The 22,598-nt window shown below is 38.2% G+C and overlaps 1 protein-coding gene across 2 annotated transcripts in view; it reads right to left on the reverse strand.

Annotated features, from left to right (window-relative positions):
• TRIO (trio Rho guanine nucleotide exchange factor) overlaps nucleotides 1-22,598 on the reverse strand; it is a 248,556-nt gene that overhangs the window by 52,021 nt on the left and 173,937 nt on the right. For both annotated transcript variants that reach the window (XM_030267063.4, XM_032746898.3), the window contains exon 34: nucleotides 15,450-15,693. In XM_030267063.4, the coding sequence (XP_030122923.4) occupies nucleotides 15,450-15,693 (244 nt within the window). The remainder of the gene's footprint in view (nucleotides 1-15,449; nucleotides 15,694-22,598) is intronic.

A 22,598-nucleotide genomic window follows, 5' to 3' on the forward strand; every position in this document is an offset into this window, starting at 1 on the left:
GCTCCCAGAGAACCTGCTTGCCTGCAGCCCGGGATGGGTTACAGCTTCTCCTGAAGTGTTCACCCAGATAACGTTACAGGCAATGCCATCAGAATCAGGAAGTCGCTCTTATCTTCTCAGGCTGGTTTAGACCCCTGCCTGCCATCAGAGCAGCTCCTCTCTCCTCAGTGCAGGGATGCTCTCCTCTGACTCACTGAACACAATTCCAGTCTTTAAATTCACATGTGGGAATAGCCAGATGCAGCAGATTACACTCTACCGTAACTACCCTAATTGAGGCTCAAGGTGATCTTAAAAAATACAGCAAACCAGCAATTTTTCCTCTCAGCCTTCAGAAAAAATGCAGTCTAGTACCCCTACAAAGCTCTATAGTAACCAAAATGCACAAAATGAACCTTTAACATCTCTTTTTATTATATACTGCATAGTTAGTTTTTTAATGCTTTAGCTAAAGGCATAAAAAGAAAAAAGGATGGACTTTTTCCATTCAGCTAAACCATGCAGTGCTTCCCCTGGAATTTCCAATTTTTCTTGACAAACAACAGATTCTGTCCTCACTTTCACCTTCTCCTGAGCCTTGTTTATGATAATCAATCAATCAACCAAACCCCACAATACGAGAAAATCCACGCCATTAAAAATTTAAGATCTTGCCCTGATTTAAACTACATTGCAGATCTGTTTCACCTCTGAGCTCATACTCTGCAAAATATATTTCTAGTTCATTAAGCTGTCTTCCTGTTCTGTAAACTGAGACTGCATGTATTTTAGGTTTTGTACATGCATTCTTCACCTAGCATGCCACAAAAGCATTTGTCTATAAATATTAAATTATGATTTTTTTTTGTAGCTATGCAAACCTAGAGAAGATGTTTGGTTTCTTCCCCTGAACACACTATCAGCTAATTTTAAAGGAGCTACATAAAGCTACATTCACTAGATAAACAGCCAAAGCAAGAATTTAAATTTTGTAAAAACAGAAAGGAAATTCTTTCTAATATTATATGAACATCGGGGGAAAAAATGCCCAAAAATTAGCTTGAACAAACAATACTACACAGTACACAAACATGTAGAAGAGGTAAGAAGACAATAAAGCAGTGAAGGGGTTGCCAATGACACTAGAACAAAAAAATGCATGTAATGCAAGGATAAATAGGAATTTTATGTGGAACTGAGAGTATATAGGGTCCCAGAGTCAAAGCAAGCTTATCCCTAGCATGTAACACAAGTTGGGTACACACACATTTATCCTGTCTGCAGTTTTGAAGAGTTGTTGTCATTCTCCATCTGACAATAATATTTTACTTTTTAAGAACAGCTAATCTAAATTCTGAATCAGTTTTTCCTTCATAGCCTCCTGCACTGAAACCATTAATTCTCATTCTTGATCAATTTTCTTTTGACCCAAAGCAACTTTCAAATGACACCAAATTCTTAAGGGTGGGGATATTGCGAAGGGGGCAGGGAAGGCAGAGGAAAAACCTCTCTTTCTCCAGGGTAAGTGATCTTTTTAGTTTACCACCTACAGTGAGACTTTCACTAAGGCTAGTTCACTCATCATGGAACTGGAGAACATCTGAAAATCATTCTAGTTTCTACTTGAGTAAGAAAAAAATATATATTAAACAATCTATTGCTTTTACTCTGCAACAGTTCCCATGCACATTGAGCACTCACCAGCCATTCTTGTTGTGGTAAAATTCTCACACCTTTAACCAACATCTGATTAGATAGATTATCAATACAGCTTTGAAGCAGTGTGTGAAGCTTTCTTCCATATGTAAGAAAACTTCTGACCAAAAGACAGAAAAATTTATACATAAAACTGTTTTTAGATTGGTTTTATTTTGCTTTTTAACTGCATGAATACTGCCCTTATAAAACTGATAATATATGCAGAAATATGTTATAACTGCTCTAGGAACTGTATAATTTGCAGCCTGCTATTGCAAAAAGTTCTTCTGTTCTTACTGAAAGCAAACACTGTTATTTTCAGGTTTTGCTTTGACCCCTTGTCAGAGAAAAATCTGACAAGCAAATCAAGGTAGTGAAAGAAAGAGAATGACCACATGGACTGTCTCACAGTCATATTTTGCAGGTTACATGGTTAAGAAGAAAGTATCATGGATACACAGTTGTCTTGGATGACCCAGTTTTTGTAAAATGCAATTGCTTCCCAGCAACACTGGAACGGAGAAAACAGACCCCACATGCATGTGGTGCAGAGCCACTGGGCGCCCTGAGGTAAGAATTTGGTTGAAAAACATTTTAATGCATATACTGAAACAATAGCTACAACTTCCTTGTGGTCCAAGGCAGAGAGCTCAGATTTGTAAATTCTCCTGAATGTAAGCAAAAGGCAGATGGCTTCTATATCACAAACCAAACATTTCTTAATGTAACAGGCAGGGACCATTATGTACCTGTACAGTGTACATGTGACAGTACCACTGTCACCTCAGATCACTCTTAAAACACCTCAAGATGTATCACAAGTGTCAATTTCTGAGACAGGGACCTGTATCGATACATGTAATTTCATGCCCAAACAGGCAGCCTATTAATGTCTTTCCATGGTTTACTCCAGGCTCTACCACAAAGCTCTCTTTGTCCTTTAGCTCCATCCGGTTTTCTGTATTCCAGTGCCATATCCTGCATTAGCTACCCCTGTCTGCTAGATGGCTCTTCCTGCAATTCCTTGCATCAGCAATTTTTTATAGGAACCCATCCTTGCTAATAACAAACCAGTCAGGTAATCTTAATTCCACAGGCAGGAATATGTCTACTTGGAAAAATCTTTAGGAAAAAAATGTCAGCTGGGAACAGAGCACAGGTTCAGGCAGAAGAGGTTGGACTGCATGGGGTGTTGCACAGCAGCAGTGAGCTGCCCCTGCTTCATCTGCTGCTCAGTATTTGAGACCACAGGCCATCAGAAAAACAAACCCTGGTGAAATGACTAATGAGAAAAGCTCATATATTGATGTGTGCCAGTACAAAAATGGAAATAGCTGTGGCTCTTTTTTTTTTTAAGTAAAATTAACTTTTCATTGTCATTAATGTTTCATTTTTTGCCTTACCTGTGTAAAGCTGAAATGAGTTTTCTTGGTTATACACTTTATAAAATATCCTTTAAAAGAAATCAGTAGTTATCTTCATTTCTGAAAGAACAGTAGGCCCTTAGCAATTTAAGATATTTCTCAGTTACTTAGAACAGGGACAAAATAAATGTCCAGGTGAAAATGTTGTCTATTGAAGATTTTTAAATTCCCTGCAAAAGAGTCCACTTATTTTTAAGACAGTATTTTTTCAGAAAGACTACATCCCAGTGATTAAACAAACTAAAAAGGAAAAAACCCAGCTAGCAAAGCACTCACTGTACATCCTAAGTAGATCACGTAGCACATACTTTGTATGATAGATGCAAATGAAGCATCAGATGCCTGTATCTATTACTACAGTGAAGGAACGGGATCAACTTTCTGCAGGTAATCTCAGGGATCACTGATGGACAATGTCAGCCCCCCAAAACCATTTTAAGGTATTAACAATTTGCCAGATCACCCCACCACAGAAGTAACAGCTCACCAGTCTCTGCCATTGGCAGTCAACAAATTAGCTCATTACAGCTTCAGCTTCTCACAGGTACCCCCTTTTAACTGCAGCTTCTGCACCCATCATTTGCCACTGTATTCACTACCTTATGGAAGTGCTATTTTGTGTGAGGCTTCTATTAAAAGTCTTGCATGTAAGAAGGGAAACATTCATCCCTTCTTTCATTTAACAGGATAACTGGAGTAAAGCTGACTGCAATTCTCATACTCCTAAGATATTTGCATGGCAATAGAAATATATAATAGAATTATATTAAAATACAGATTAACAGCATTCCATCTTAACCTTTGTAAGGCCCCATTACATTTTGCACCATCTCAGTAAAAACAAGCAGAACAAGAGAGGGAAGCTAATAAAATGCAGAAATTCCAAATTTAAATACCTATTCTGAGTTGCCTGAGAGCAAGAAGCTAAAGAGCCAACCTTTGTTCCTTAATATCTGTCTTGGCAGGGTGGGGAAGTGTCTGTGTTTGAAAGATTATAGCATGAGAAAACACAGCTTCAATTTTGTTCTCAAGCAAAACTAAATCTGTCCTCTCTGGAATCTTGCCCCTCATATGCCTGACATTCCATTTTAAAAAGTAATTAATAGATTTTGGCATCACTACTACAAAGTTTCTTTAAAAATTCTTGTTCATCTTAGGAGGGGAGAAACTTGTATGAGATAACTGCAATTAATAGAAGTGAATTCGTTATTCAGTTCTGCTAGGATCTAAATGTCCCAATTTCAAAACAATTTTTGAAGTGATCTATGAGACAAATGCTTCCACTATTTAGTATTGCACAGTTCTTACAATTCTGAGTCACGTTTCTGCATATGGGAGAGAAAAGATTCAGACTTCTAAAACTGTGCTAGACCAAAGACCACCCCAACCTAGGAGCCAAAGTTAGTCATAAATCCGTAACAATTAGGTTTCTTGAACTAAATAACATTGCACAAATCAACAGGAATTTATTTACAATTTGCATTTTGCATTAAAAAAAAAAAATCAGGCTGACTTTCCATACAAATCTTAGGCAGCTTAGGCACTCTGTCCCACACCAGAATACTCTAACACAGTCAAGAAATTGTAGACAGCAAAACCACATCAGTAAATAAAACTGAGGTTAAAACTTCAAAGGTGAGCTCCCACACTACCATCAAAATTCCGAAAGTAGCCTAACTTTCCCTTTTCCTCAGTGTACAATGTGTGCACAGTTTAACTGCTTGGGGTACAGCTGTGCCACTAGGATCTGGTTTCTTTAGCCCCACACACAAAGATCATCCTGTTCCCAAAAAACAGCTTCACTGCTCCTCAGTCTCAGATAAATAACACTGCCAGGCTGCAAGGAGCGGAATCATTACAACAGCGGCTCTTTGGACTTAACATTCAGAGTGTTGCTTCCTGTTCTTTACTACCCCTGCTGCCAGCTGTCAGAGACCCTTTAAACTCAGTTAGAAATTGCATTGTGCAATGAATTGTGTGAACATTCTTAGTTTGAGATTTCCAAGAGCTCCCTTCAAAATACTGGTATTTTTCAACAACAACAAAAAAACCCAAAAAACTGTAACCAATAACCACCTCCAACAAAACACCCTGGCTATCCCACCAGCTGGCAAACCTGAGAAAAGTATTTTCTGATTGAGGGTGGAGATATTTTTATCTGGGTGATTTATAGCCTTCTATTCCACATCTTGGGTAAAGCACTTGTCAAGAGCAACTGATAGAAGGCCACTGAAGTACTCAAGCTTTAATTAAAAATTTGGGAACTGAATTATGTATCCAACTATTCAGTCATCCAGGCTAGGATCTAAACAAGTCCTTCCTGTCTCCAGCTTTGCAGAACATGTCCTAGCTGTTGCTCATGCCTAGAGTAAGAAAGAATATCAAAAAGCACGTCACAGTAAATTCTCTCCCATCTTAATCATTTGGCTATTATTGAATTTTTAACTCTGTTCTGTGCTTGTAGCCAATGGATTGCAGCCTATATAACACTTGAAAGAATGAAGAAGTCTTTCAAAGAAATGGTGAGATGTTCAGTGTCCTTGGTCTTCTGTTTATCTGGAAAAGCTTTGGGAAAATTCTGACTCCTCAACAGAGTCACCACTGCAGCACGCCAAAAGAGCTTGAAAAATCCCAGACACAGTCAGCAAAACCACAACAAACCAGCTTTAGATAATTCAAACGAATTCTTTTGGATAACTGTAAGGAATTTTGTTCCACATACATTCAGTACTTAGCAAGGGGTGGGAGGGGAAAAAGGAATAGGCCATGCGTCATCTGTACTTTGGAGAAAATATAAAGTGTTCCAAGCAAGAAACATTTGCCGTCCTAATAAGACATATTGAAGAAACACTCAGATTTTAATATTAACTTTATTATACAAGTCACCCTTCATCATTCTTTTTTTTTTTTCTTCATTTCCACAAGGGGAAACAGCCACTTGGTGTGAAAAAAAAAAATCTGGTCAAAACAACGTTTAGTTTTCCCAAACCAGTTTTAGCTGCACATACAGTGGGTTTGGATTCTTTTTAGCATGAATTTCTTAGTTAATTATTTTAACTAAAAATATATGCAAAGACAAAATAACATATTTATCAGAAGTGCTCAGAATACTGAATTTCTCTTGACTTAAAATTAATTTCTTTTAAGTCACTTGAAAGGAGAATGAAGAGTTCTACCAGGTCAAACCAGGTCATTAAAAACCCAAAACAACAAAAGCAAAGCTTTTAAAATGGGACAGGTACTCCCAGTAAGAGGTTCTGATGCTGAAGTTCCATACAACTGCATCTGGACAAATTACTTCTTTCTGCTGCTTGGTATTATTGACCAAAACACTTTTTTTATTCTACTTCTCCTAAGTTCAATTTGTAAAAATGCTATTTGGCTAGTTACAAAGGTTTATTTCACTGCTATCTCTCCTCCTTTTGCCTCTGCTCAGTAGTGCTTACCACAGGTCCCTGTAACAGCTCAGGTTAAGTCACATGGCCCTCCTACATGCGGCATATGGAGCACAGCCACAACCCAACACCCTGCTGCTTCAGAAAGCAGGAAAAGCACATGGGCTCTGAAAGCACCTGAGTGGGCTTCAAAGAGAAGCATTTAACACAAAAAACCCTCACAGCTTCCTTTATTATATTAAAATATACTTGAGCAAAATGAAGCAACATCCTCAATTCCTCTGCGCTACATCTAACAGGAGAGCAGAACCAGAAATGGGCTTTTTTCCTCTCGCTCTAAGTCTGGATGTCAGATGCCCTGTTTTTGTAAATTACAAACACAGATTTGTTACTAAGTATATTTAAGTACATTTGGAGGCTAGTTTTACCATAGGCAAAAGAGAAAGGAGGAGCAATAAATCCACAGGACTGGGGCTTATTACACTTATGATACTTTGTCAGATGATAAAACACAGAAACACTTGAAATTGTATAGTGTCAATTCCACAAATGTGAGTTTCTGCATTGTAATTAACAGGTTTTTTATATCTACTCTGAATAATAAATGCAGCATAACTCAGTCCGGAAAAAGGTAAGACATTTCTGTTTGGGTTATGCAGAACATGTTTTATACCCATTTGAAAGAAAATTAGCTCTGAACCAAAGAAACTAATGTGATCACACTATTGATAAAATTGAAAAGTGTCAATTTCCTACAAATTACATCATCACCCCTTAGCAGAATTGTGAAAATGCAGTTATGAAATAGCCATTCTAAAGCTATACTTTTGATATTCAGTAAGTTCCTACAGTCAGTTAAGACAACAATGCTCCTTTAGGACAGCAACTAAAATTCAGGTGCCAGAAAATTGTTTTAATTGACCCAAAATTGTTCCAGTTAGTTCCTCTTGAATAAAGAATATCATCGTGGTAGAAGTTTTAGATTGCTAATAATGTTAACAATAACAGAGTAAAGCTTTGTTATTCCACAAACAGCAAAAGACAGTCAAATGTTGCTACTTTGCATTTACTCCAGTTTTGTAGACTGTAACTTCACACAGTCTTACAAAGGTGATGTGAATGGGCACTGGAACCCACTGCCTGGGCTTTTACTCAAGCAAGCAACCAGGACACAAAGCGAACACGTCACACAGCTCCAGGGTACCACCTGCTGTAAACACCAGATCTTTAGATGCTGCTTTGAGACTGTAAACAGAGCTCTGAGCTAGTACTTTCCAAACTGATTCTGGCATGACTATATGTAGTCCTGCCACATCTTTAGGATGAAAGGATTAACACACCTAAGCCTGTTCTACCATATCAGCCAGCATTTAAGTACATGTATTTTGTTACTCCTGAGACAATGAGAGAAGTCAGCATAAAATGCACTAGAATTTGCCAAAAACTAAGTTAGAGCATGACAAACTCTTTAAAATAGACTGACTACTGATATAAAAAATTTAAGATATGTGGTTAACAATTTGGTGGTTTTTACCAGTCAAGTTCTTCCTGTTTAATACCGCCTAAAGAATACTTCAATCTAGTCCCCCCCGCTCATGCTAGAGACCAGGGCTCAATTCACCAATGGGGAGGTGTTTCTTCCTTCAAGGGCCGTGGTTAGTGGCGTACTTGGCAGTGCTGGGATCATTAAATGTTTTTATTAACTTATCACAACAGCCTCTTTTATATATTTTGCTCTAAGAATTCCATTGCTTTTTTTTTTTGCTTCCTTGTTGGACAATAATGAATTTAGGTTCACTAGTTGCTTCAGATAGAGGAAAACTTATTACTATTTGTACTCAACTCAAAACTAAAAGAAAACACAAGCATGTCCTGAGTTGTAATTATACCTATGTCAGTGAATAGAAGTGAAACATTGCATAATAATGCCATCAATTTAAGAGATGTCAAGGGCATCTGTAAAAAAGTTTCTGATAGTTATATTAAAAGTGATGCAACATATTAGTTTAGCATGCTATTTTATTATTTGCAGGAAAAGTGAAATGAAGTCAATGGAACACAGTCAGCAGCTTCCTCACAAAAACAGAATTGGAGGAAGCCAGTGGAACCCTAAATCCTGCTGGTTCCACCTGCAGGCAGTGATGATGATAGATGATGTGATGTAATGTAATGTGAGGATGTCCCAAAAGGAGCACAAGCTCTAGCCTGCTCCTTAAAAAAAAGAAGCAGCAAGCAAAATATTGGCAACAAAAGCACCCTCATAAAGTAATTCTCAACACTTCAGCAATTTTTAAGAGTTTGTTATAACTGAAGAGGGAGGGACAAGTTAAGGCAAGCAAACAACACTTCAGGATGGTTTTCTTCAACTGCGAGATAGAAACAACATTTGCAGGATATGATTTGAGTTTGTACTCTATTCTAACCTTGGTTAGAAAAATAAATTGCTGTCAAAGAAGGCTAATTTCAAGCAAAGTAACAACTCTCCTGGGAAACCTAAAGCCATCAGAATTGCTGGTTTATATCCACCCTCTACCTCCCAAAGACCAGCTGTGCAAATACATCTCTTCTAAGCAGATACTTTTTATGCACTAATTTCCTTTCCAACTACAATATATAAGAGAAATATATTTGGCAGCTGTCTGGGACCAAAAGTAGATTCAAGTCAGTATTATAAAAATTTCTTATTCTTAGCTGTAATACTGAGCTCCAAAACAGGGCAAAATCCTTTCATTAGCTATGTATGAAAACTCCACAGACAAATTAACCATGCACTTATGCTCACAAATAGAGTCAGCATGGGAAATACTGATATATCTCACAAGTCTTCCTGGGCTGCCTTACAATAAAAGAATAATGCAGGATTTAGGCAGGTTTATGCAGAAATCAATCCTATGATGTTTCAGAGTACCTGTTTCAGAGAACTAGATAGAGAGAACTCGTCTAGAAATTCAAATTGTGAGATGCACCAAACCTCCTTGTCTAGTTTAGGATTGCACAACGTCAAGGAAGCAATTAATAGAGACTTTACTAATTATCAAGGCTCAATTAGAACTTGGCTATTAACTCTGACTATCTGATACAGTTTGGCTATCAAACTCAATGCAAAGATTATTATCTAATGGACTACAGTCAATTTATGACGTTTTACTTAATTTTACTTATGCTCAAATGATGTTTTTAACTGCAAACTCAACTAAAACCATAAGGTGGGAAAGTCAGGACAGACTCTATACTTCATCTACTTTATTTATATGGACTAAAGCATGAGAACATATTTAAAAAATCACACACATACAACCAAAATTCAAACCATCCTTGCCACTATTAGACTAGCAGTGCTTTTGGGAGAAATATTTGTGACTAAATGAAAGTTTATGATTTATTACACTTTCAAAACAAATGGTAATTGTGAAGTTGAACCTCAGCTATTAAAATGCATGCATCTCTGCTGAAGCTCAAGTCTGGATGATAAATAAGCTGAACTGACACTGCAGTGCAGCCTTTACAATTTTTTTCTTAATCAAAACATGTGGACTGTCAAATTCAACTGACTGCTCAGCTTTGCCTCTCATGGGCTCCTTGAAAGGTTTTCTATCAGCTGGCTATCTGAATGGGCAGCCTTTTACTTGGAAGTTTTATGAGGAAGTAATTGATTCATCAAGCAACAGAATTTTTAGATTAAGGTTTGGTGTCTCGTACAACACCAACATATTCCTCTATCTCACTTTCTGCGTGCAATCACATCCGTCTGTGCAGCAGCAGCAGATGCCTCTGGGTTTGGCGCCCCTGAAACTACAGTCCCCATATTCTGCCACCTGGCCCCCAGGCAGCACAGCAAAGCAAGCAAAGCAAAGCAAGTATCCCCCCAGCTCATTGTTAAGAGTTACTTTCCCCTCTGGCCTGGGCTGTAACTCATTTCCTGCAGCTGCAAACGCTGTCAGGCAGTCTCACAGGCAGCGCTCTGGCTCTGAGCCACGGGTGGGGATCCTTTTTCCTTGCACATGGCCTATGCTTCACTTACTTGCAGTCTCAAAACAGCAAATCCTCCCCTTCCACAGCCTTCCTCTGCTCCTAAGCAAACAATTGCTGCTGCCCAAGTCATCCTTCTTTTCTTCCACTACAAACAAGGACTCCTTCTTCAATAATTCAAACTGGATGCCCATATTGCTGGATCCAATTCTCCTGCTGATACACAGAGCTTCCTCTTCCCGTATTGAACAGTATGTAGACTCAACACGAAACACTCCCTTTCTCAAGCAGAGTTTTCAAAGCTCTCAGTCACACATGAGACTTTTACTTTTACTCTCTCCCTTCTTTCATTGAAAACTGGTGTTCTGAATAGGATCCAGTTGTGTGACAGCAAGCTTACTTAGTGTAAGAAATTCAAGTCTGTTTTAGCCCATTCTGTAGCCTCATTATAAAATATCTCTCTCTTCTTGGGAAATGTCTCTAGGTCACCCACACAATTTCTGTCTCCCTTAATTCTTGAACAGAGGGTCACTACAGCAATTCAGGAAGAGCTCTGACACCTGTTCTACATCAGTCCTTCCACTCTTGCAGATATAGAAAATTACTTACTACACAGCTACTTGAACAAATTTGTCAATCTTTGTCTTGCAAAGGCATTTGATCTGCCTTATTATGTTAAGATTCTTTGAGAGAGACTACATTTCTGTGTTTATGGCTTCAGTCAGGACAGTATCCTCATAGTAAAATCAAAAGCCAGTATTCAGTATGTGAGTCGTGTGTGGCTTGGCACCTTGTTACTAAGATATCACCTACCTCTCAGATTTGAACAAACCTATAAAGATTCCTGGATTATGTGATGGTGTAAAACAGGCAAACACTGTACCTTCAGGTAAACAAAAGACTTCCGTGGCCAAGTTTTGAAATTGTGAATTGGCAATTAGACATGGTTCCCCCCAAAATCTTGTAACTTAAAGGAGATATAAATGCAAGCCTCATAAGCAAAGGCTTGTTGAAGCCTTTGTATCTCTCCAAACAGTAGTTCCTACAGAATGGATATGATGGATGATCACAAATTCTTCAGAAGTAGTCACAGATTCAGAAAAGACGGTAAACTTGTGATCTAAACAGGCAAGACATTCACAATTTTAAACAGCTGCTGATTTTTCTGAGCTTGCATGTTCATTTTCATTATATTGAATCCTGTGCCCTGCCCTTCACCTAAAGCTCTGTGGCAATGTAAATGCCCTGGAAAGAAAAGAAAGAGGACTGCACTTATAAAATAGGACGTACCCTAGAATGCAAAGAAACTAATTTTAAAAAACAGAGAAGCACCAAATAAAACAACAGGAACAATCTTTCTCCCCCACACCCACAAACATGTGGGAAATCATTAAAAAAAAAAAAAAGATGCCTTATGCATTACTTGTAAAAAACATGTTCTTCTAGAGCTAGTGATTTATTTTTGTAGAGTTGCACCGTTATTCAGCCTCTTCACTACTCACTTGTTTCTCTTTTCCCCTCTTATAAAAGGTATTTAGATTTTTTTTTTCATTTCTCTGTGAACTGCACATCAAATTCACTGAATGACCCAAATAACTTGCAAAAATAGATTTGATATCCAGCACAGCAAATAAGAGGTCAGGAAACCGCATTCAGTTACCATTCATGTAATGAACGTCTTTTCTGTACAATGCTTTCCTCATATTCTTAACAAAATGTTTATTACCATAAAATTTTAGAGACTGAAGATATTATAAATGTATTTTCTAATCCATTCATTAAATGATTAGATGCTTTAGATAATACACATTCTTAGAGGAGAAGCAATACCTACATTTGTAGGCAATTGACAAGGGTCATTTTTGAGGCTGCCTTTTAACATGAGAATAAAACAACATTACTTTTCATGGTTGACAGATAACATGTGGACAAACAAGGAATGACCAAGATCAACAGTTAGAACTAGGCTTCACTGAACATATTTGCTTCTTTAATAATCATGCATGTTTTCCTACTCTGGATAATAATTTGAGACTATTTAAGACATTCAGTATCACCCATCATACTCAGTGATGAAATGCAGTTTGACACAGCATAAGAACCAGCTGTCAACTACAAGAAGTTTGCCATTTCAAAACTTTGAAGCTCATTTCACCTCTGATGTGCTGCAGCTTTCCTTTTTTTTCCCTTTTTTTCCATTTTTTTTCCTGTTTTGTTGGCAAGTGGTGCTACTGAGAAACATGGTTGAGAAGATTAAAACTGTAGGGTCCATAGATACTGAAAGGAGTGCAAACCTCTTCAGCAAGCCATCTTTATAAGCTAAGCACTCTACATCCAAGTAGCCAACCCCACCACTTCAGATGGTGATCACCTCCTCCTTTCCCCTGCAATACATAAACCCTCTCTTTTCCCTCAGCTTCTCCCCAAGAGCTTGTCATGTCAGACATGCAAAAATTCCAGACACATCTCTTAGTCCATGAAGTGCACAGAATTACTCAGACTTGATGTACCGTGTACAGAATTACTCAGAGCCTCACACAGGACATGTATTTTCAGATCTCAAAATTCTAATTTGTTGAATCTCTCAAAAACTCTGGAAGTTTTACTGAATTATTGTCAAAAAAAGGAAAAGAAAATTTGTATCGTAAAGACTGAAGGTACATAATTAAGTACTAGAAATCTAGGAAGTACATGAAAAATTATCCACCCAAGAATATGGACTGACTTAAAATTATGTAAGTCACTCACTTGTTCTTTGTTAGAGGGTTAGTAGTGTTTTTTAGGAATACATACCTCAATTAATACCCACAATGAACAATTCTGAGATGATAATGTAATTGCTTTTCCATTCTTCTGATTAGCATATTCCCTGATGCTTTATTTAATCAAATGCAGCAATTGGTTTGTGGGATTGTCTGAGGTACTTTCCACTATGGAGGGAAAAATAAAATCAAAGCACTCCACTGGTTTTGCTTAATTTTTATAATACCTCAATGAAATGAAGACTATCAACCTCTTTCAAGAAGTAGAAAGATAAGGTAAGGACAAAAGTGAAACAAATCCAGTGGTTTCAAGTGCTTTGTCTACCCTTTTTTTCCCCCCTCTCCAGACTACTTAGCATTATATACCAGCTTGCATGTTCAAGGCAGTTCACACTCACTTCAGTCACGCAGGGGAAACTTTACAAATGAAATATCCATCTCCTAAAGCCTGACACCCAGCAATGTGGGAATAAACAATTAGCAGCTGCTTCTTATCAGTTGGAATTAGGATGGCATACCATAACATCCCGCAGGAAGCCTGGCAGGGACAGAAGGCAATTCTGAGGCTGCATTCAACCCTGCAAATCATGCTCATTCTAGCAATGGCTTTCTCTTCTTCTTCAGTGTCCGTGATTAATATAATTAATTAATACTCTTTACTTCAAAGCACCATGTGAAACAAAGTAAAGTATCCTTGAAATGCTCTGCCCCATTTTCCCGAAACAAATTCTAAAAAAAAACCAAAAGGAATGCAGGTCACATCCACTGGTTTGATTAAAGAAGTTATTATTGTAACCAGCTCAGTCTGTCCCTCGGGATTGTGACAGGCTCAAGGTATTTCATATTATGTACACATATATATACAGTCCAGTCCTAATCTGCCTCTCCTAATAAAATTCTTTGCATTTAAAGGTAAAGTCCTTAAGGTCCAAAGGAAATTTATCAGTTCTTGTCAGTGTTGTTAAAAAAAAAAAAAATCCAGATTTCACCCTCTAGTCCAAGAAGAAAAAAGTTATTCAGTATTATTATATATTTTCCAATTTTATCATCAGAACATCTGCAAGCTTTCCTTATCCAAATTATTGTAGGACACAAAATGACAAAAGACTACTACAACTATACAGCTCAATCCTTCAAACTCCCCCCAGCCCCTAACCACTCTACATTCAGGAAGTTCCTGCTATGCCTGCCCCTAATGTAAGAAACACAGACTCACTCCTGGTTTAGTCAAGCATATTTATACAGTGCCTTAAAAAAATGGGAAAAATTGCAATAGCTGGAATGGACTGAATAATTTTAAAAATTGTGGTTACATTCATGAAAAACTTTCCAAAAACAAGTATTTTGTGTTTTGGAAGACAAATTATCCCAAATATCACTTGTCTGCTAACCTTATTACCTGCAATAAGAAACTCTTTGAAATAAATCTTTTCCCATAGCATGTGATGAAATGCCTTCCAACAAACTGTTTTTCTGTTTGTTTCCCCTCCTATTTTTTTGTAAGTTCACATTTTTTTCTGTTCACAGCCTGCAAACTCAAGAAGCTGCAAATGAGGCAAGCGAGCATTCTCTCTAATAACAATCTACTCTTTGAGCCTGGATAGTTTACAGATGCAAAAAATTAGAGTACACTAAAACCCCAAAACCTTTCAAAAAAATCAACACATTTTTCTTGCACCTTTCAGGGGAATATTCTTTCATGCATCTGAAAAAAAAACCAAAATAAGATCTCAGAGACACTCTGGGAAAAAGTGTGCCAGGAGTACACTGAAAAGCTCAGTTAAGTAAAACACAAAAGTCCAAACAAACAATTCCTGTGCCAGGGCTTATGGAGGAGTGTATTTACCTTTTCCATTGCTGAACCTTCTTACTGCAAGGTTTCTCAGGAAACTACTTCTTACTGCAGGGTTTCTCAAGAAACATTGATAATCCATCCCTCCCCACTTTCAGCACTTCTCAGGTACAGATTTTCCTATCACTGCAGTGTGATCTAATATGATGTATAACTCTTCACTAAGATATGATTTTCTTAAACCTCTTCCCTATCTTTAGCCACATTTTCCCTTAATGCTGAGAACTGCCAAGCACTTATTCTTGGAAAAGACAGCATGGTTGCTGAAAACAAGGCAGTGCAGAACACTGAAGCTACCATATGCACCATATTCTCCATTGCCCAAAACTCACACTGCTGATGTCTAGACTTTGTGCCCATCATTCCTTACCTTTGTGGTTAAAAATGCCCTCCATCTCCATGCTACTGCGAGAGTGGGCGATGCACAGGGAGCCGCAGGGAACCAGGCCTTCCGCAGCTGGGGAGCGATCTGTGGTTCGCACCAGACACCAGTCAGGCTTGTCATGGGGTCTCTCCAGGACCTCCACTGTCTGCCCACGGCGGATTGTCAGCTCGTTGCTGTTGCAGGCGGTGAAGTCGTGGATCACCACCGTCAGCTCGCACCCACCAGACAACTGCAAGGGGAGAAAACAAGGAGAAGCCAGATGAATGCTCGTTATCAAACCATCCGTCACGCACCGTTACCTATTTAGGACTCCTGGCAGGATTTGTATTTTGGATGAGATAGCAGGCTTCTGGGACTTTCCATACCAAGAAGAGAGCATTTCAAAATCAGGCAGCTCTGGCGTTTTAGAACAGATTTCTAACTCTGCTTGTCTCTGCCTATTGTTCAAAGCACACTGGTTGCGACAGTGCTGGGCGGAGGATTTAAGCAGCTTTTCTTGCTAGACTGCTCCTTATCCTAAAAGCTGAAGTAGCAGTCACTTCTGAATATATTTTATGTATGATAATTAGCAAAAAAAAAGGTCAAATATTACTAAATACAGTCACCCATGAGCTTTGTTATCTTTCAAATTCAAGAGAGAAAGAGGTAGTTTTTTCAAATGAACTTACTGTCTTATTCCCACTCTACTCACAGTTTACACACACAGGTCACAGAATCGTCCAGGAGACATCATACACAATTGTAAAAGTCAGTGTAAAGTTCTTCACAAAGCAATCCCAAATACTTAACTGTTTAATAGAAAATTCACACAGGCTTACAACTTTCACGTTTTTGTTGGTTTCCCCAAATAAAACTGCACAAACTTGAATTAAAAATCATGCAAGCTTAGGTTTTCCTCCCCCTCTTCAAAACACTTCATTAGAGTAACTTTGCCTAAGATTTAGTTTCCTCTCTTTGAGTGTTTTATCTGCTTTGATGTGAAATGAAAATTATTACCAGAACTTTGCAAAGTTCCCAAGATTGCTCAGTGCCAAAGCACCCATCCAACTTAAGCAAGCAGTTCTAGAATTCCTTCTTCCTTATGGCAACAGCATTCCAGGCTACTTCAGTTTTTCATGTGTGAGCATTTCTATAGCTCTGGCTGCTTCAGTGCAACATTCATACCAGATCTCAGCTGGCATTCAACTTCTGTGTGTTCAGTAATTTTGAACCAAGCCAGTAAACTCCTTCAGCTCAGTGAGGTAATCTTGCAATGCTCTACACTGACAAAGGAGAATCATACCCTGTGAGAGGTCCAGCTGCATCATGTCTAGAAACAAGTGCCACACCAACACACTTGCACAGATCCTGCCACGTTGCTTTTGACTGTTTCATGACTGCCAGCTATATCCCATGAGCTTCAGAAATAGGAGATAAAAGACTGCATTGTTTCTTATTTATTGGTTTTCATTACAAGCCTGGAATGGAAACACTGGACAAAAACTTTTCTAGGAAAATGCTATGTGTTATCAAGCAAGAATTTCAGAGCAAATGACAAAACCAGCAAAATCGCAGTAAGGATCAAAGGACAATTCAAACCTTCTCTTCCTCAAGTCTGCAACAAACGACAGAACCTAACTCCTAGCAGATGGGCTGCAGTAACTCCAGAGCTTTCCCATGGTATCTGCCTGCTAATCTCACTGGCTATCATTGCTTGTGTGTGCTTACAAAGGAGCAGAAGTGTTCTTGAGGTAATGCTGGGGCCAAGAAGGGCATAAAACCCTCATACATCTAGTGTTTAAGGAAGAAAAATCAGGTTGTACCCATTTAGATACAGGCCAAAAATTGCTTCTACTCTGTCTCTTTGAACAGGCCCAATACACAAATTACAGGGGGTTACACCTTCAAAACATGTTACCTCCTCCCTCATTAAAATGTTTCCTGTTCCCTTACACTCCCTTTTTTAGTCCAAAGCTATGTAAAGGAAGAAAAGTAGAGCTTTCTCTTGTTTTCTAGTATTGATTTATGTTGCTGCCTTTGTCAGACCAACTCAGAAATAATTGAAACCATCTGTATGCCTGATGGGGACTAACAAAAAAGCTGACGAAGTATGACTTCACAAGGTGTCCAGGGCAGACCAAATTTTTCTCAGGAGTCCATATCCCATCCAGTGCAAGCACAGTAACAAGCTGACACTTGCTAGAAACCGCATCTCGTCCTTATATTTCCTCCTAAATACCTACAGGAGCATATCTTTGGTGCTCTGTTTGCTTTCCTAACCCTTTATTTCCTACAAATAGAGATTTAGGTATATTTTTTGTGAGTGGTGCAATGGCCATGTTTTGGTAATATAGTTGTTCTTTCTTCTCTTTTTCCTAATAAAACAAAGTAGGGTCTCAGATTTTATGTTTTCTAAGTATTTTATATAATATTAAGCTAAAGGAAAAAGCAAATGAAGGTTGTCAACGGCCATGTCAGGTGGCCAAAGTACACAAAATTCTTAGTTTTTCAGATAATGTGATAATCAGATATTCTAGTTGGCCAGTATTCCCCTGAAATTCAATTCTCATTCACACTTCAGTACAGAATGCAAGACACTTCTTGCTCATGGTTGTTAGGTCCACACTGTCCTCAAACATGCACCTATGCTGTTACATGTAACTTAGGGCAGAACTTTTCCACTACTGCTAGGATATTGAAACCAATTATTTCTGGACCCAGCACATACATATGGCACTTTGGAGAGCTAAGCAAAAAAAAGCATTTACCAATTTTTCCTTCCATTGTGTTAACTTCCCTTCTTTCTGCCTACTACAGTAGTGGTTAGGAGACACTTCTTTCCTCTTTGTTTCACTGCTCAATTTCTCTCCATAACACACTTTCTGAAAGCAGTTTCGTCTTTCACACAGATTAAATGCAGTTGGACAGCAGGGAGAGTCTGTGATTAAGAGCGTTGCTCAACAGCTGTTGTTGGACAGCTTTGGCAAGGCTCTCCAGGCTAGCTGCAGGGAAGAGAAAGAGGCACAGAAGAAACTGAGACACTGACTTGCACTGAAGGGAAAAGAGTTACAAACCATCAAAATCCAAATTTAGGCTGAACAAAGGCTTTACATACTTTATCCATCCGTCTCAAGAAACCTTTTATGTAAACCGAATTAATCATGCATGATAAAAATAAATGATGCTATGTCTGAAACATGGGAACTGGAGAGACAGAGATGAGACACAAGAGCCAGACAGAAACAGAACTGCAGATGACAAAAAGGCGTAAGGTTTAATTAAACAGCTTATCATGGGACATAGTGCCTTGCCATTGCCGGAATTAATGTTAACCATCTACGTTCACCTCTCTGGGGCCTTTTAGTCGCTGTCGCTTGTAGAAAGAAAGAAAAAACCAAACAACGCCAACATGTGAACACTCACTGACTGAGTACATTCTTAGCATAGGTTTGCTGAAGTCAGACACACACAAAGTCCATCTGCCACCACTACCTGCAAACACCCGGACTGACCAGATATTCAAGAGCCTTTATATCAGGCCATATAACATCCTCTCAGGATTGCAAATTAAATTTAATTTTCCATGGTAATTTTACATTAAGAAGAAAGGAAAGCAAAGAAAAGCTAACAAGATTTCTCAATTATTTCAAGAATAAAAATCATTAATATCTGTTTAAAATGCACTTTGGCAGAAAATAAATGGGACAGCACAAAAGTTCTGCCTCAAATAATGAGCATTTTGCTTTGACCGGGTAAGCTGTCCAGACTTGGTTTCCAACTCTGAAAAGAGGTGTGTACTCAGAGCCATGTTAGTTTCTTTAATTAACATTTTTTTCTACTGATTGAAACCTTTTCTCTTCCAGAGACTCAGCTGGCAGAACTAAATACTTGGTTGTCTCCTGTTGCTTCAGTCCTTTTTCTGTCTTTCAAAGAACTACATACAAGCTTAAAAAAGCATGAAAATTAAATACAACTTCACATAGGCAGTAATACAAAGTGTTAGCAGCTGAGCACAAAAGACAATTTCTTACAAATAAAATATCGCCCTACTGACCACCCACAGCAGCTACCATGATTCCTACTATTTAGGATAGCAATCTATGACAGCTTTTCTTCTGAAAGCCTCTCGTGTTCTCAGATACCAAAATACTAGGTTGGATTATATAATGTTTCTACCAGATCACTGAATAGAAGCATGAAAAAAACCTATCAGACCTACATTGTTTCCTTCAGCCTCACTCTTTAATTTCCTATGCACTGGATCAAGTTCAAAAGACAATGCTAAAAATGAGAAGAGGCTGGTGAAAGGCCAGATGAGTGGTCCAAGAATCTCTTTTATCTGTTAGCCACCTAAAATGCTGGCTACACATCTACAGAATGTGAATGGAAGGAATGCCATAAAAGGTGAAGGGCAAAATATTTACTGAGAAGGGGACAATAAGAGCACTCATGCAGAAAATTGAGATGCTATTATGGACTAGAAATCTCTCTCAAAAATCCTGTATTTCATGCCGGATCCCATTATACCTTACAATGTCTCAGGATGCGTCAGGGCTATTGGTGCTAATATTTAGCATGTCTTGCAATATGAAGATATACCCCATGATAATAAAAAAGAAAGGGCTCTTAAATTACCTAGTCCACTTCATTCCCTTCCTCTACAGCACTATCAACCACATCTGTGTGAATCCTTAACATTTATCCAAACTGTTCTCAAAGATCTCCAGTTATGGAGATCCCCCAGCCTTCACAATTACTCTGCTCTAGGGTCTCACATGTTCATACCCATAAAAAGTATTATTGCAATATTTTTTAAAATAAGTCCTTTGATTTCATCCCATCCACTTAAAATATAGGTTAAAGACTGCTGAGTAACTCTGTGCAGTAGCCTTTTTCCCCACTTGAAAACCTGAAGTTTTTCCTCCTGTCTTTTCTCTTCCCTTTAGACTTGTTAGCCCCAATTCTTTACCTTGCCCTGTAAGTTAGGTTTAGTAGACTTCTAATAAATCTTTTTCTTCTTTCCCTCAGAATTCTTCCAATGAACCACTGATTTTCCAAAATTCTGTACTCAAAACTGAATGCAGTATCTAATGGAAGCCTTATGACTTCTGAGTAAAGAATGAGGACTCAGTGTCCTCAGCATCTCATTTCTACAAGCCAATATATTGCTGCTTTCCTTGCCCTCCCAGATGCATCACACAGCTAAATAACAAACATCTTGTGAGCCTCTGTAGTTTCTCAATCATCCTCTCAAAAACGGTTTCAGATTCTCAGTTTTCATTAGCTATTTCTACCTATTCATATAAGCTCAAGTGTGTTCCTATTACATTGCACAGTATTTTGCCAGTTATTTTTTCCCATTGCCAAGATTATTCTGATTTCTAATTCTGCCTTCCAGCACTATTTTCAGATGACATGAAGCTGGGAAGGATGTCAATGTCAGCTTTTTAAACATATGGCCTATTGCATCATCCCAGTCATTACTGAAAAGCAGCATTGCAACAGTGAAGCCAACAATCAAAGGTTAAAATTCTAGCCTTAAAAGCAAGGGTGGAGAAGAAAAATGCTAATCGTGAAGTTATTCTCTGTTGTTATGGCAATTAAAATTATGTCAGAAAACAGGATGCAAGCAAAGAAGTTCATCTGGACAATATTCAACCACTTACTATCAAGGTTAAGGACTTTCAGCTCTTTCAAAGTATATCTCTGAGGAGGTGAGAAAGAATATTGACATTTGGATAAAGGACTTCATTCTTGATATACTTCCTCTATAACAGTTTAGCACTTCTAACCAAAACATTTATTTTAAAATAATGAACTGTCTGAACACATAATTGGAGGAACTAAAAGAATGGTATTACTTGGGTGTTGATTAATATAACATGTTTGGTATTTTTTGTCTTTTCTCAACCTCAGTAACGGATACATGTGAACAGAAGAATGTTCAGCAAGAGACTATTAAGAAATATAGCACTAAACAGTTCTACTACTTAATTATTACTGGTTTTAATTACTTGATATTTTTATTATCAAGTATTTTCTGTGATATTTAATACCAAGTAATATCAAATGAGTGGTCCAAGAATCACTGATATTTTTAATATCAATTTTAAATGTTTTTAATGTTTCTTGATTTGGAATCCCATCTCAATTAGCTCCATGCTCCAAATTTGACCAAGGAGCTCCACTGCTTCCTCTGGCTAACGACATCAACAGCACTTTAAATCTGTACAACTCTTTTATTCCATTTCTGTAAGAAATTCACACACACTTTAAGCTTCTAGGCTAAGAAAGCAGAGTTGATTTTAAATTCCAGGTCGACTGTAGCTAATGAATTTTCAACATCCAAAGTGAGAGATTACCTCAGTCTCAGCAACGGTGTTAAGACACCCTGCAGATTTCACTGGTCTGTTACTGTTCCTTAATAATTTTTATTTTGCATTTTTAAATAGATTAAAGATTTTCTCAATGTATTTAGCAAACCAAAACATACAATAGAAACACTAAACAAAGCTACACTGCTAATTCACACCCTTTCTAGTAGTGCACAGTAGTAAATTACTTCCTTGGACATACAACACACAGCACAAGTGATTTCCAGGGAGTCATCAGCTTGTTTTTCTTGGCAAAGAAAAGCCTAACAAAAATTTTATGCACAAATGCAAGATCTCAAAAATACTTGAAATACAACAATACAGATACTAATCACACCTAAAACCTGTCAGGAAAATACTGAAAAGTGTTTTCCACTTCTCCTTCCTTCCATTCCTTCTCCTTCTCCTTTTAACTCCTGTTGAACAGGTTGTTGGTAAGACTCCTCCTCATGTCAGACTGGAAAACATTCCTGAGGGCATTCTGCTTGGCCACCTTTCTCAGCAATTCTCACACCATGCATGAAATATTCCTGAGAGCGGCATCAGGAGACAACCGTGCTATCCACCCTAGTGAACAGTGCATCACAAACAAGAGCAGAAGGGTGATGGCTTTGCAGGGCAGGGATGGACTGCATCCCCTCCAGCCTGCATGCACACAGCGTGGTGTCTCAGCCGGGGAAATTAGAGAGAGCATGGCTTGCTTCTGGGTGTCACAGGTTACCTGAACTCTTCTTTTAAGAACTGTTTGCTAGCAGACAAAACTCAATGTTTTTAAATCCCT

The sequence above is a fragment of the Taeniopygia guttata genome, chromosome 2 (genome assembly GCF_048771995.1).
Source record: "Taeniopygia guttata chromosome 2, bTaeGut7.mat, whole genome shotgun sequence".
In the NCBI taxonomy this organism is placed as follows: domain Eukaryota; kingdom Metazoa; phylum Chordata; class Aves; order Passeriformes; family Estrildidae; genus Taeniopygia; species Taeniopygia guttata.